The 16,083-nt window shown below is 35.2% G+C and overlaps 1 protein-coding gene across 1 annotated transcript; it reads right to left on the minus strand.

The window, feature by feature from the left end:
- Positions 1 to 1,390: 1,390 nt before the first annotated feature.
- Positions 1,391 to 2,521, minus strand: LOC113295591. The gene is made up of 3 exons (XM_026543925.1): positions 2,146 to 2,521; positions 1,939 to 2,001; positions 1,391 to 1,801 (listed from the first exon to the last, which is right to left on the minus strand). Exons 1-3 carry the CDS (start codon positions 2,372 to 2,374, stop codon positions 1,500 to 1,502), a joined length of 594 nt encoding a protein of 197 aa, XP_026399710.1. The 5' UTR covers positions 2,375 to 2,521; the 3' UTR covers positions 1,391 to 1,499.
- Between the last annotated feature and the right edge of the window lie 13,562 nt (positions 2,522 to 16,083).

A 16,083-nucleotide genomic window follows, 5' to 3' on the forward strand; every position in this document is an offset into this window, starting at 1 on the left:
TGTATAGATATTTCTAAATATTCAATGGTGCCAAAAATCTCATGATGAGTCCCCAAAGAGCCATACTAAACTTCTGTAGAAGCCACAAAGAATAACCACATTCATTTGTTCCTGCCTTATATACACTATAATGCTATAGCTTTATAAGAGCATTGTAGTAACTACAACAACAGGGTTAATTTTCTTTTGTGACTTGCACACTTAAAGCTATCATAGTCAACTCACTAGTCTGATTCTCTCTTAGGAGTTACACTAAAAGAGCCACTTGACTTGAAACAGAAAAATGAGTTTTAAATGTCCCCCTGCATCTTATGGTTAAGTTGATGTTACCTTACATTTTCAACCAGTAAAGAGCCTCGCCCGTATTGTCAAATGTGATGGGACAAGATATAAGACATGATGATGTGTTACAGCCACACGGACACGGTGTCAGTGTCTTGTGTCCAATACGTTACCTTGACACGACAACGTAAAAAACTAGAAAATGGGAACACGGCATATACAAAATAGATCAGTAGTTTATTATAGATAGCAAAATACATACATACAAATACATACATTGATTAATACAAAAAACAGCATTGCAAAAAAACAGAGTACACTGATATTTTCTACGTATCTTCATGGTCTGATAGGTTAGCTGTAGTAGTTGGCCTGTGGCTCAACTGTCACTACATAGTGGAGTTATGTACATTAAGGCCTGAATTGGCTAATTCTTGTTCTGTAGGTGCAACCAAGCTAGTTTCATCAGCAAAAACATCCCAATAATGAGTAGGTCCTTTGACATATCTATCTTCGTTTCTTGATAATAATCTGATGCTACTATGAACATAGACTAGATCCTCTGCTCTCTTAGGACGGAGCTAAGGAAAAATATCTTATGCAGAATATCCTTACAGATGTCAATCTAAGGTATAAATCTCAATTGTTAATATTTTATTAGATTTCTTGGGAAGTGAGCCGTATCCGACGAGTCTGACACATGTGTCCGTGTCTAAACGTGTCGACACGGCAAAAAACAAAACAAAAAAAAACTAGAGTCTAAAACTAAATAAACAGATAAAATTTCAACTTTTAATTTCTGGATTACTCCTCTTATAAGAACTCTCCAGACACACTGTATGGAACTCAGGATATCTTTACTTGTAAGATGGGTGGGTGAACTTACATGATGGTTACCTCCTTCTATCATCAAAATAGCTACTTCTGTTTTCTCAACAAGTTTGAAGGTTTACACCTTTCAGAAATACGAGATATGAAGCAGCTATATTTGGACATGTAGAAGATGGAAGTGAGCTCTTTTTCTGGTATGCAAGCTCTAAAGAGGTATTATATAGATGTAATGCATAGTAGCGACCTTTTTACACCTATATCAAAATTACTTAAACAGTAACAACAAATACAACTATAAGTTTTTCATTTCATTGACACGAAGGACAAATATAAATGTCAAAGACACTTCGATAACAGAAAAATTATAGTCTATATTCTTTCATGGATCATGGTAAAAGTTGCACATATCCAGTTGAGACAGCTACCACTAATATAATAATAGGTGGAATAATTACAAAGGCTGCAATTGTGGAGAAGAAAAATGTATCGTTCCTCTGAGAAACATCATCCAAGTAAGCTTTTCTTTTGATGTTTCTCTTCTGTGAAATGGTTAAGAAAGTAGCACTCACCTTCTTTAGATTTTTTTTACCCAACAGAATGCTGAAATCCTCACCTTCTCTATCTCCCACCAATTGCATGAGTTGTTCGCGAATTGTCAATCGATTTGATTTCCCGTCACTTGCATTACCTAGTTATTATGGAATTATTAAAGTAGGATATTCAAGCGAAATGAATGACTGTAGTACAGTCACTGTACGCAGATTGTTGTTTGATTTTTATTACATTCATATAAGAAGAAGAAGAAGAAGAAAGGTGAATATATACCATCAGTGGAAGAGCTCAATTGTTCCAAGAGATCAAGTTGAGTTCGAGCAGAAGAGAGCGATCCTGTACAGAAAAGAAGACAAGCTATGAAATTCCATCCAAAAAAAAACTGTACAACATCAATCTGCCAATACACCAAGTGTTATTTATAGAGAGAAAAACAAATAAACTGTTGTAGCCATATTGAAGTATCCCCAAAAACTGTACCATTAGAGCCAGGAGGTTCTTCTTCTTCATCTGTTACTCCTTCCGCTCCTTCCGAATGTATAGCTACAGTAAAGGAAGAAGAAGAATAGAAATGGTTTGCCGCAAGTGAATTTGAAGAAGATAAGGAGAGTCTATTGAAAAAGAACAAGTGATTGTGTTTTGATACAAAACTAACAGAATGGGAAAGTAGATTTGGGTGGAGAGGAACAGAACCGATATTCAAAGCCATCCCCAGGTAGAGTAGAAATAAATGATTGCAAGTTATTTAGATCCGCCATCTCAAATCACAAAATCTTTTGCATTTTTCAAAATAAACCTCCACCACCAGATTTATGTTATTTTCCATTTACACAGGAGACAACCACATTCCAGATTCTATTTTCTCTCAAAAAATAAATAAATCCAAATTCTAGGTAAATCGCAGGTTAGATCCAGCGGATTATAAACAAAAAGGGGTGAAACCCAACCCGCTCCATAGAGATTAATAGGGGTAGGGCTATTAGGTGGGTTGGGGGTCCACACCTTATATTTCAAGGGGAAATTAGGCTAACGCCCGGCCCATGGATAACCCATAATATGAGGTCCTTAATTAAAAAAAGTTTAAATCTAGACCCCGAGTTATTAAAAGACATTCATGCCCTTTTATTTATTGTCAAGTCCCAAATTAAATAAAATTTAAATTTAATCCCAAAATTATTAAAGTATAGTGTGAATGTGTAAACAGATGTTACACATGCATATGACATGTGTATCCAGAAATTACACATCCATATGGCATGTATAATGCAAAGTTACACATCAAAAAAAATAGACAACTTTAATATTCATTTACAACAATTTTTTAGCATGTGTAACTAGAATTTACACACGCATCTGTCTATGTAACTGAGAATTACATATAATTGAGAGTTACACATGCATCGGACTTGTGTATTTAGCATCAACTCCAGTTCCAGCGAGACCTACAATATAACAACAAGCAATTAGTTTTTATAAGATTAAATGAAAAGCAATGTATATTCAATTTCACATACATCTAAGTAGTGAAACTAGCAGTTACCCATGCAACTGACTAGTGTAACTAAGAGTTGCACATCCATATTGGAATTCAGCACCAGAATCAATAAAGGCAAGAATATAAGCATGATTACCAAGTGTATAATGTTCAAAACACTGATTTCTGCAGTACAACTACGAGTTAAAGGTTCATCATTTCCGGGCAAACGAAGAATAGGAAACAAAATATAGACTGAGGCATGCTGGACTAACCTTGTAGTAGTATCAAACGCAATTTCATTAAGTTCTCTTGCTTTAGTTGAGTTGCATTGTTCATGATGAGCTGACCGGGTAACATAATGCAAAGTATGAGTTAACAACAAAAGAACTGGCCATTTTTGTATCTAGTTTTCGAAAATTAAAGAACCTGGACTAAGGGTTGACTGTCACGAAGACCAGTTTTACTTGATACTTGAATAAGTAATATTTTGGGGCTCAGCCACTTTATGATCCAGTCCAGTGCCAGTGGGATGACTGTTTGAGCCTGTTAGGATTCTAAGGGGCACACATTAGGGTTCAGGACGTAGTTATAAAAACCACTACCAGAAAGAAAGAGTTTCCCTTTATCTCACAGAAGAAAAACCAGATAAATATATTTTCAACTTTTACACATTCAAATAGCATGTGTAATTGACAGTTACACATCCAACTAGCTTGTGTAACTGTCATACATAATTTTTGGTTGCAAGGTTCATTCATTTTGGCATGTGTAATTAGAAGTTACTCATGCATATGTCTAGTGTAATTCACAGTTACACATGCATCCTAATTGTGTAATTAGGAGTTACACAAGCATATAACATGTGTAACCAGAAGTTACACATATAAATAACATGAGTTACATATATAAATAACTTGTGTATATCACAAGGTCTACTAGGAAACATCTAAATCGAATACGAGCTATAAATGTTTCCTAATTACTAAGGAAAGCATACGAGCTAAATACAATGGACTTCATTTAAGACAGAATACAGAAAGCAAAGTAGAAAGGACGCAGGTCACGAGATTTACCGGAGAGACAACATCACCGACAAAACGTGTCACCTGAAATCCACGAACATAGCTCTTATTAACAAAACTAGAATGACTAACAATTTACCATTTCCATTACTTGCATATAGGCAGACACAGGGTCATTTGGATTTGGCTCAAGGACTGCATTATAGTAAGACCAAAGTAACAAATCCATCATTAGGCTGCTATTACATCTACTAATCTAAAATGAAATTCACTAACTAAACACTCTTAAAACAAGCATGTATAATCAGCTGGTACACATAAAATGCATGTGTAATTTGGAGTTACACATGATATGAAATGTGTAACTGGGAGTTACATATGCAATATTAAGAAATGAACAAAAATGAAAAGAAAATCACACAATCAACAAATCCAAAATCCAGAGTAGTTTAGGAAGATGATTTAAATACTTACAACTATTTTCTCGGCTGCTTCACAGATTTTATCGACTTTGGCTTTTAATAATCCTTTAAATACCATTTAAACTCTACAAAAAAAAAAGAGAAAATCATTTAAAATTTTGACAAAACCATGACATTCTCAAGAACTTAAGATTCAAAATCAAAAAGTGAGTTTTATCTTTTTGGTATGCATCGTCAATCTATTGCAGGTGTAAACTCCTGCTTCTTGAAGCTTCTTAATGTCTATCAGTTAGCATGTGTATCTATAAGTTACACTTCTAATTAGCATGTGTAACTAGTAGCTACACATCCATTTAGTTAGTGTACCTAAAAGTTACACATCTAATTAGCATGTGTAACTAGTAGCTACACATACTTTTAACTTCCAAGTTAACACACTCAGCAATTGATATGTAAAAAACAGATCAATCTTAGCTTGCCAAGTTAGAATCACGCACACGTCCATTATAAACTCCAGCATTAATCTCATCAAGCGCACACCATGGTATCTGCAGTGGATTTAAAAGTTACAACAGCATACCGCCACTAACTGATCATACACTAGTAAAACAGATGAAAGATGCTAACATTGTTCCTAAACAACATGAACTATGAAATGTACCAACCAATCAATGAAAAATTTTTTATTGAAAACTGACAAAAGGACATACCAGCAGTATTGCTCTAAGACCCTTATACATACAAAAATTCATATGTAATCAGCAGTTACACATGCATATGGCATGTGTAATTGTTAGTTACATATGTAAGTCATTCGAATCTGCACAAGCCACGTCTGGATCCAATCCAATAACTACATGCCTAGCTTAAAACAAATCCAAAGGAAAGTATGTAACTACAAAGTGGAAGATTCATTCCATTCGGGAGCTACAAAATGGAATAACTTAACAAGATTAAACCATATCTGTATTTATACTTTTAAGATCAGAAATAAAATTGACGACACATTGCTACCTGGTCACAATCTACTGGCGTAAGTGGTTGCTTCCCAAAATTTTCCTTTCACATAAAAAATGCCAATATCAATACAGTTAGACCATGAATAGCTGATAATACCACAAAATAACTAAGTGAAGGAAACATAATCAATCAAAAATATAACCATACCTTATGTAATCTGACCCGAGCAAGTGATTCCTTGATAGAATTTTCCATTATTGTTAGATCCTCTATATTGTTTATCTTATTTGGATCCTTCCAACAGCCGAAACAGTGCAGCCGACCGCAAACTTAATCATATAATTATCCAAATTTTGAATTTGTATAGCAAGCTGCAACAAGTAAGCAGTGTTGGCTGACACAAATGGATAATTTTATAGTTCAAGAAGGCAGAGGGCCCTACATTCATTTAAACATCAGTTTGGGGGCTAGTGCAATGAGGTAAGTGAAATTCAAATAATTAAGTACATGACCGCTAATACAAACAACAACCAAATAATTGAGATGAGAAATATTTATGGAGTGGCACCTCAGTCTATTACGCATTTCCGATAGTTGAGCTTGCAAGAGTCTCGACTGATTTGTCAGCACCTGTCAGTATTACATTTACTTATGACAACATGGAGTACATATTGAATTCCATAAAATAAAATAAAAATGAATGATATAGTTACTGTCATTCGTGAGGCATACCTCAACAGCTTGAGTACTGCAAAAATGGACCCTTCTCTCTTGTTTTCCTATTAAAAGGGTGATATCTGGTTTTTGGTCTGGTAAAGAAAAAATGGTGAATGGTGTTAAAAAAGACACTTGATGGTAAGTCTACAGAGTGTCTCTCGACAATGCTTAAAGTCATACATACCTTGTGCCAAAAAACTCTTGTATATTTACGTCATGGTCCAATTTCTTAAATGTTTTCTTTAGTGCCTGTCAAGGATGATGCTTAGAGTGTCAATCACCGAAACACGTACGGCAAGTCAAAGTTATAAGAATCATAAAATCAGGAGGAAATATTAATACATCATGAGGAATTAGTTTACCTCAAGGCTCTCAAGCTTCTTGTTCCAACAAAATGTAAATGATTGAAGCTGTTATTGTCGCTTGAGTTCATTTTATTAATTTAAGATTAAACAAATCCAATCCAATAACTCATGGCAAAACAATTGCAGGAATAACACTTGCATAGAGACTCAACAAGAATCAGATGAGCTTGAAATAGTGAAGAAGAGCTCATTCATGCCTTTTCTCAAACATATGATGTGTATTGTCTCTGTTAATGGATAAACAACTTTTCCAGTAATTTTTGAGCCTCTCTGTATCACCTTCCCTGCAACAATTCCACATCCAACACAAAACACAATCATAAAATCATTCAAACACAACAAAACACGGTATAAAGTTCTAGTTTAAGCAACACCTGTATTAGTTTAAACCTACTAAGAATCATTTCAAAGATTCGTAACACCAAAAAATTGAAATCAAGCCTAAAATTAGATCGGAATTAAGAGAAAACTTAATATTACACATGTAGTCAATCAATTGAACCACAAATCCTTTACGAATATCGCCATTGAACACTTTCTCATTCAACTGAGTTGCTAAAACAGCATATTGAGACGAAACTGAGTCAGAAACAAGTAATTGAAGCCGATCTTGTGATTTACCAGTAGATTTTCTATCTAAATACTCGAACTAGAGGTTTTAAGTTTGAATCGCCTCTAAGAATAGCAGAAATCGCATTATGAGTTAATTCACAGACATTTTCACTGAATTTTTATAGGTTTTGGATTACGAAATGGATGAATCTAAGCCTAAAATGATGATAAATCGATGAATAATTTCGAAATATGAGATTACGGAGATGAAATCGATGAAAAAATGAAGATCGGTGAAATTTGGAGACGACGAAGAAGTTTTCTAAGGTTTTTCCGCCGGAGCTGAAAGAGAAAATGAAAGGAGAAGAGAGAGAGAGAAAGAACAGATAAATGAAAATATCTACTGAGATTCCTCTTGTATATATAGTAAAGGGTAGTGTTGTCATTATTAAAATTCATAATAATTAATTATGGGCCAGATCTGAAGAAAAATTGATTTTTTGGGCCTAGCAGTATCATTTTCCTAAAGTATGGAGTTGATAGTGAAGGATCCATTTTGTGGGGCTTCTATATATTGAATCCATATAGTAGGGGGTTCTAGTATTTTTCACTATTTCAAGAGCAACTTAGGCTAAGGCCCAACCCATGGATAACCCATAATATGAGGCCCTTAATTAAAAGAAGTTTAAATTTAGGCCCCAAATTATTAAAAGACCTTGATACTCTCATGCATATTATCAAGCCTATAATTAAATAAAATTCAAATTAGGCCCAAAATTATTAAAAAAAATATTTTCAAAATTATTAAAATTACAATAATTTCTTAGCATGTGTAATTAGGAGTTACACACGCATTTGTCTCGTGTAAATGAAAGTTACATATGCATTTATCTAGTGTAATTGTGAGTTACACATGCATTTGACTTGTATAATCAGCGTCAACTCTAGTATGAAGTTATAGGCATAAGTAATTACTCCCTCCGTTCTTAAATAATAGGCTGGTTTCTATAAATAAATGTTTCAAAAAAATAGGCCGGTTTCCTAATTGGGAAAGTCAAATGTTACTTTGGTTTTGTGGGATCACTTTTCTCTTAACTTCTTTTGATGACAAGTGTCATAGGGACCATTTCACTTTACTTCTTTTACTGACAAGTGTCATGGGGACCATTTCACTTCACTTCTTTTATTGACAAATATCATGAGGACCACTTTTAATGATTGGTTCTCTTAATTTCCTTATTTTTCTCTAAAAACAAAACCAACCTATTAAAAAAGAACGAAGGGAGTAGCTTTTATGAAGTTATCGGCTACCTTAAATATAACAACAAGCAATCAGTTTTTATAAGATTGAAAGAACAGTACATGCAACAATTTATATTCAGTTTCACATACATCTTGCTAATGTAACTAGCAGTTACACATGCATCTGACTAGTGTAACTAGAAGTTACACATTCATATTGGAATTCAGCACAAAAAACCACCACTACTTCTGGTTCTATTTATATTTTTTCTTTCTTTTTAACAAGAGTCACATTCGATTTCACACTGAATCTAGCAAAACCATCAACATCTTCCTAGTGTAATTGGTAGTTACACATGCATTTTCTTAGTTCACGTGCATTTTCCTCATGTAACCAAGAGTTACAGATGTTCACAGAATGTTGAGAATTGAGAAAAGAATCAAAGTTCTTGGAGTTCAGTTTTTACCTCCCAGAGTTGTGCTGCAACATCTTGAACAACCTTGCATTCCTATTTGCTTTACCAATTTTAGCAAAAAAAAGTTACCTGAAAAACAAAATTAAACAGCAAAAAGGCTTAGCTGGAGTATAAGAACTTAAACCTATAACTGAACACCCTCACAATGGTGGTTTGCTATTAAAACAACAAATAGGCTCATATGAAGGTGACATAGAATCAACAGAGATCTTAGTGTCACTAAAGACACTCAAAGCTACTACCTATCCAACCATTCTGTAATTTGGAGACACTCAAAGCTACTACCTATCCAACCATCATAAGATCACACATGAAAGTTTTTGATGCTACCTCCATAACAACACTATGAAAACAACCCAACTAGAAGACCACTTGTATTTCAAGAACAACCATGGTACTGAATATATTTACTTATTATTACCGAGCTTCAGACACTATGAAAACAACCCAATCAGAAGACCACTTGTATTTCAAGAACAACCATGGTACTGAATATATTTACTTATTATTACCGAGCTTAAGACACCATATAACTCCATGTAACATCATGACTAATATAATATATCATCTACGCAGAGCAAAGAGCAGAAGCCTGATTTATACCGAAGATTTGTAATTACAATACATGAAAACCAAGGACTGTGGAAAAAAAATGAACAGTAGCGACATCAGCAGTTGTTTATGATTATAGAGTACATACAATGGCTTGTGTAAAAAGGAAGTTACACATGCATATGACTTGTGTAACTGCATCATATAGCGTGTGTAATAAGAAGTTACACATCCATATGGCTTGTGTAATCTGCAGTTACACATCCATATAACTCATACTCCTATTATACAAAGAGATTAAATGCAAGGGGGGTTGGTAAACTTATAAGGTCATATCCCTTATAATAGGCATACATGCGAATTTTGTAAAGTCATCTTACCATTCGGAGAATAGATACCGAGCTGAATTGAAACGGTGGAGATATCTTTGGAGCGTCTTGTCTCTCTATCTGTGTCATCCGTGATCTCCTGCCTCAGAGAATCTACATAAATATAATAGATAAGCATGTTAGATTAAATTTATCAAATTGGGCCAGCTGTACAAATTATATTTAAATTTCAGAGAATCAAATGCTTGTCGAGGACACCTTTGAATGCCAAACAACATAATTAGTTACAATGATGACCAAAAAATAATTAAAATCATAAAGAATGAAAAACAATAGTTACCGACATCAGTATATTTATTTCTTGGAAGGTGAAGGAATTCTCCATACTATTTTCTTCATCAATCTGATGTAGTTGTAAGACAAGTGGACGCCGAGTCACAATGCTTGCACACACGTGGAACACATGATTAGGAAGATAAATGTTTCTTCTATAATTTTTACTCCATCCATCTCCGCTACTCATACTCCTTTCACTAATTTTTACTTCCTTGCAAGAAATAATACTAGGAAGATAGATGTGTAATCAGACGTTACACATGCATATGACATATGTATCTGGAAGGTACACATGCTTATGGCTTGTGTAACTGAAACTTACACATGCATGTGACATGTTTACACCGCAGTTACACATTCATGCAGGATAGAGGGACACTATTTTAAATGTAACCAATATGTAAAATACAGGTAACTGACCTGGCAGACAAATTCTAGTTGGTGTATCTCCTTATATGTCTAACAAAATATCAAAAAATACACTTCATATACTATAGCTTGTCACTAATTTAGTATTTTGTATAAACCTAAACACTAATTCAATATTCGGAAAACTACATCTTTCATTGCCTAATTTAAACGAAACTACATCTTTCATTGCCAGAAAAATGCAACTTTTGATTACTACAACAAGGTATAGATATGAACCTTGTGCTAGCACATCAATATTGCAAATAGTTCATGCAGATTGCCTTGTAAGGTAAGTAAAAGGAAGGCAAATAGCGTAAAACCCTGCAAGCTTGTGCTCATCTTCGTACCTTCAAGCATGGTACCCATATAATGAGGTTGTGCGATACATTTTGATCATTTGCAGTGTAAATCAACATACCCAAACAAACAAAAAACCTCTCAAGAAAGTAAGTTAAACTTACCATTACAAATACGATGTCAGAACCAAAGTGCCTCTTCTATTCCTTCTCGACTTTCTTAAGAAGAATTCATACCAACATCAGGATTACCACCAACACCAAGACCCCTAGTTAGCTCCTGACAAATTTGCAATATGTTATTTGGAAACACACGTGACAAAAGATATTAGAACACCATGGATTCCAACACCACGAAACATATAAAGTTGTATACCTGACATGTGTAATTGTTTGTGGTAAGGTCTGTTAATCTTAGCATGTGTAACTAAGAATTACAAATGCATCTGGCTTGTGTAACTACGAATTACACATGTATCTGGCTTGTGTAATTAGAAATTACACATGCATATAGCATTGTAGTTAATAGTTACACATGGAAGGCGACTGCGGATGAGCCGAATGTTTCATTCTATACTATAGGAAATATAGGAAATATATGGATCAGATGTGTAGCTAAGAGTTCTAATAATGATAACAAGTGTACTCTAATTATGATTTATGCAAGAGTTTATTATTATAATAGCATAATGTTGTTCAATTGAGTAACATAATAGGATGAAAAGCAACCCATACCTTGCATGCGAGCTTCTTCAGCTTCTCTTTCTCAATGTCCTGAAGCATTGAATTGCAATTACATTAGTACAAGAGAGATAACAGGAAATAAGCAAACAAACCACAAATTACAGCACGACATCATTAACTAGTGTATAGTTGATGAACTAAAGATATTTAAGTGAGAATGATAGGTGCAAACAAACAGTTGATCAATTGATCTATAAAAAAAAGTAGAGAATAAGACAACTCTTAGAGATACAAATTTGATTTCAGTATTTCACCTAATCACCCTATCTCCAACTTCCATACCATCATCAGCACCAGCACCAGCACCACCACCAACTCCAAAAATACTCCTCTGAAACATGTACCTACACCAAGATTGCGACGTATGAACCAGAGGAAATACTTCGTATTAAGAATTTCACTAAGACAAACATAAAATGATTCATACACTTGACGCATGAATTCTGAGTTTCTAACTAACCATACACATCAATGCAACACCAAATAAGACATTATATATGTGTAGGCAGAGTACATCTATTTTACAAAAAAAATGCTCAAAAGTAAAGTAAATAAAGTGATGTTAAAATCAGAAAGCATGAATCAACTTACTTCCGGAAAATCATATTACTTGATTGTATTCTTACCCAAATACATCAAACAAATAGTCCCTCCACAAACCTCAAAAACCAAATGAGTTATAGATTCTATAACATAGAGAAGTCGGAGTTAAATACTGAATCTGATAATTTCTCCACAGAGAATAAAATTTGATATCACTTGACATTAAAAACACCACCACCAACACAACCATTGGCTCCAAATCCTCATCTATAACCTGCACCTCCTCCACCACCACCTCCTAGAACAGTTGAAACACTCTACTGCTGCTGAATATGACACCTCTACTTACTTCTCCACCACTCAACAGGTCAAAAATCCCCCACTAAAACTTGCACCTGCGCCGCCGGCGCTACCGCCACCACCTCCTCCTACTCAGCATGGCTAGTAGCCAACAAATATCATTCCCAGTAAAGGTTTCTTCCAACTTAATCAGATTGAACTGCCAATGAAATTGAAAGCATAATTTTCGATTAGATTATAGCTTGTGTCATGAAATTGCATCTGTTATTATTGTTTAAACAATTGAAAATAAATTTCGTAAAATTATCTATCAAGAACAAAATGAAATCAAAAATTAAGAGTGGTTGAAATTAAAATTAAATCTATGGGTAATAGAGACGATGATTTGCCGATATCAAATCTCAAATCAGTTTATAGATCGGAGCTACAAATTAAGATTTACGTTGATTTTGATGAAAAACGGATCTGAAATATTTGTTCAAAATTCTTCAAAAAAATTACATCAAAACAACCAGAGTGAGTAGATGACTGTAGATCTATGCTCTGATTTCGATTAAAATAAGTTAATTGAAAAGAATATGAAGATTTATGTTTTGAAAACCCTAAAATCCTTTTCTGAAATCAATCAATTAAAATCTCTCAACAAGAGAAGATGATACTTATATGCATAATCATGCTCATCCTTCTCATGATTAAAGATCCAAGCTTTGATCAAGGATCGAACAACGAAATCGAGATTAATTTTCATTCTTTTTTTTAAAACTTTTAAAATCAAACCTCAGAGATTTTGATTTCAACTCGAGATTGATAGATTAAAGCTCTCAACTAAATTAAAAGGGATATACAAATATTAAACTTACTTCGGTTCATTTGTTTTAGATGTTTCTCTTCGATTGAATTGAATCGAGTTTCTTCACGCTCAGATTTAGGTTCGTATCATTTCTACACTGACAAGATTCTGCTTCAGATCTGCTGGAGATGATAAAAAGAAAACAACTCTTACTCAGATTCGAATGGAGATCCATAGACATCATCATTAGATATTGAACCAGAGATCGTCGGAGCTCTGAAAACCCTAGAATTCTTTAGCCGAGAGAGAGAAACTGAAAAGAAAATGAATCACGAAATGAACCCAATAACTAGTTCATTAGAAATATATAGTAAAGGGCATTTTTGGTATTACCAAATTCCCCCAACCGAAAACTTTATTGACAAGCCCTGAATTCTAAAGTTCTGGGCCTAAAAATATCAAAATGCGAAAGAATGGAGTTGATAGTGAAGGATCCATTTTGTGGGGCTTCTATATATTGAACCCATATAGTAAGGGGTTTACAATAGTTTTCACATATTTCAATCAGTATAAATCGTGGGATCTAACACCCGATATACCAATCATTTCAAATCCATTTTTTCAGCCGGTATAAACTGTGGGATCCAATGCACGAAAATGGCTAAATGTATGAGAGTAAAAGTGGGATCTACTTTACATTATCCCTATCTTAGTAGTGGTATCGCAACCTTACCTATCCTCATATTTTTTTGGGGAATTCTTTCGGGATTTTTGGTTGTAAATGTATATAATTGTTTAATTAAATCCGAAAAAGACTGTTACCACAGACTTGTGCTGATAGTGGGTTTTTGACAAGGGAAAACTTGTAAAAATCGTTTTGAACCTACACCAGAGACATATCTATAATTATATATGTATTAGGGCTTTACCCAGCTGAACTCTCGGTATTCTATATATGTTTATGAATTTGTATAATTCTTGACTCGACATCAGAATTATAAATTCATATTTCTACATTATATTCCACAAGAGAATTGAGAATGCGTATCCATCTAACGGCCACATTGGCCTTCAGTATGCCTGCAAGATTTTAGAGCTTCACTCAACTGAACTATCATTATCTTATGTACGGCTATATGAATTGTCATGCATTGATCAGTCTACACTAATGGTACAAATTATAAATATTCAGAATAAGCTACTACGCTATTAGTTAGAACATCACTTCGAGTCGCAGAACTTCCACGGCTGAATTCCTCGAATATGTTATGTATGCTACAAACGAAGTGCTAGCGCCAACATGGTCGCGCTCCATAACCAGGTCGTGGCCATTAACTCCCTAGCTACCAACTAACTAGCCAGGCCAGGACTTACTTATCTCTTAGCTTGGCCATGTCTTTGGCCACGACATCCCTATCCCTAGCTAGCCAACTAGCTAAGGTCGTGGAAACCAATTCCCTAACTAGCCACGGCCTCCAAGTCTAGCCCAACCGTCCATGTCCACCTTGTCTTTGACACGACCTCTTTTCCCCTTAGCCTAGCCATTGGACACGGATATCTTATCTATCATCCTGGACATGTCTTTGGCTTAGCCTAGCCATATGGCCACGACCTCCTTGTCTTCGGGCCTAGCCTATTTTCACACCTTCAAATGCCCCAGATAAATTTCTGCGAAGGCGTAATCCGGCAGCACAGTGGTTCTGTGAATGAAGCTTCACCAACCTGCACTGCAGCCTTATAAGTTTGCACCAATGCAAAAAACCAACTCAACAGTTCTTCAGCGGAAGTCTTTAGCCTTCTTTGTCTTCACTTAACTTCTCAAATGCACCCTATAATTCATTCAAACATTGACATACATTGCCAAACACAATCAGTCAACCAAGAACACTTAGAACATGACACAATCAACTTCTTTTATTGCATCAAAGGAAAAAAATACAAAACTTTCCCACTTAGGGACTTACACAGACTTGTTCACCTTGAACCAAGCCTTAGCCTTACAAAAACTCTCCTATTTTGAGTCTCACACTCTCCTATGTAAGCCTGCCGAATTTCCCATGCCTTAGGACTATTTATACAATAGCTTTACTTGGCCAAAACCGCGCACAACCGTTGCACACACAAGGGACAGCCATATGTCCCATGGAGCAGTTCCATAACCGCCTATAATTATGCTAACTGGACAGTTCTTCTCTAAACAGGCGCCATCTTCCAATACATGTTCTATAGTAGTTAGGAACCTTCTCCCACGCTTATAAACTCCCTTTATAACCGTTCTACTTCGTCTCGCGTCATTGGCATGATTGTGAAGCTCGTAACCAACTCGTAATCGTCGCCTGAGCCGTATTGCGCAACTGTTGTTCTTTACCGAATTCTACCTTGATCTAATGCTCAACTATCTTGGCCCTGCATGCTTATCACTCTAAGCTAATGCACGGACAATCCTTGTGCTTCAATCGTCGAGGCCAGCTCCTTAAGCTCATTCTGGTTGCTCATGCGTCATATGCTTCACTTAGCCAATTTGCTTGACAATAGCAATGCCACTCTTGCATTCCTAGATTGTTTGCACTATCCAAGCTTTATCTATCCTTGAACTAATTCCATATACCAACTCTTGGCCTATTATACCTTCTTGCATCATCCTTGAGCTTGGGACAACTCAATTCCACGGATATGCCTCAATGCCAACATCGCATGTTGCATCTGATAACTTTGGCCATGTCTTGAAAATCCCTCAATGAAGCCTCATTGTGTCGGCCAATAAGCTTCATTACTTAGCCAAATGTCTTTACAGCGTAGCGCTACCTTTACGCTTCACTGGCCCTGCAAGGTGCCACTATCTTAGTGCTTGACAGTCTATACAGTATACCGCTATTATGGCTTT

The sequence above is a fragment of the Papaver somniferum genome, chromosome 1 (genome assembly GCF_003573695.1).
Source record: "Papaver somniferum cultivar HN1 chromosome 1, ASM357369v1, whole genome shotgun sequence".
NCBI lineage: Eukaryota > Viridiplantae > Streptophyta > Magnoliopsida > Ranunculales > Papaveraceae > Papaver > Papaver somniferum.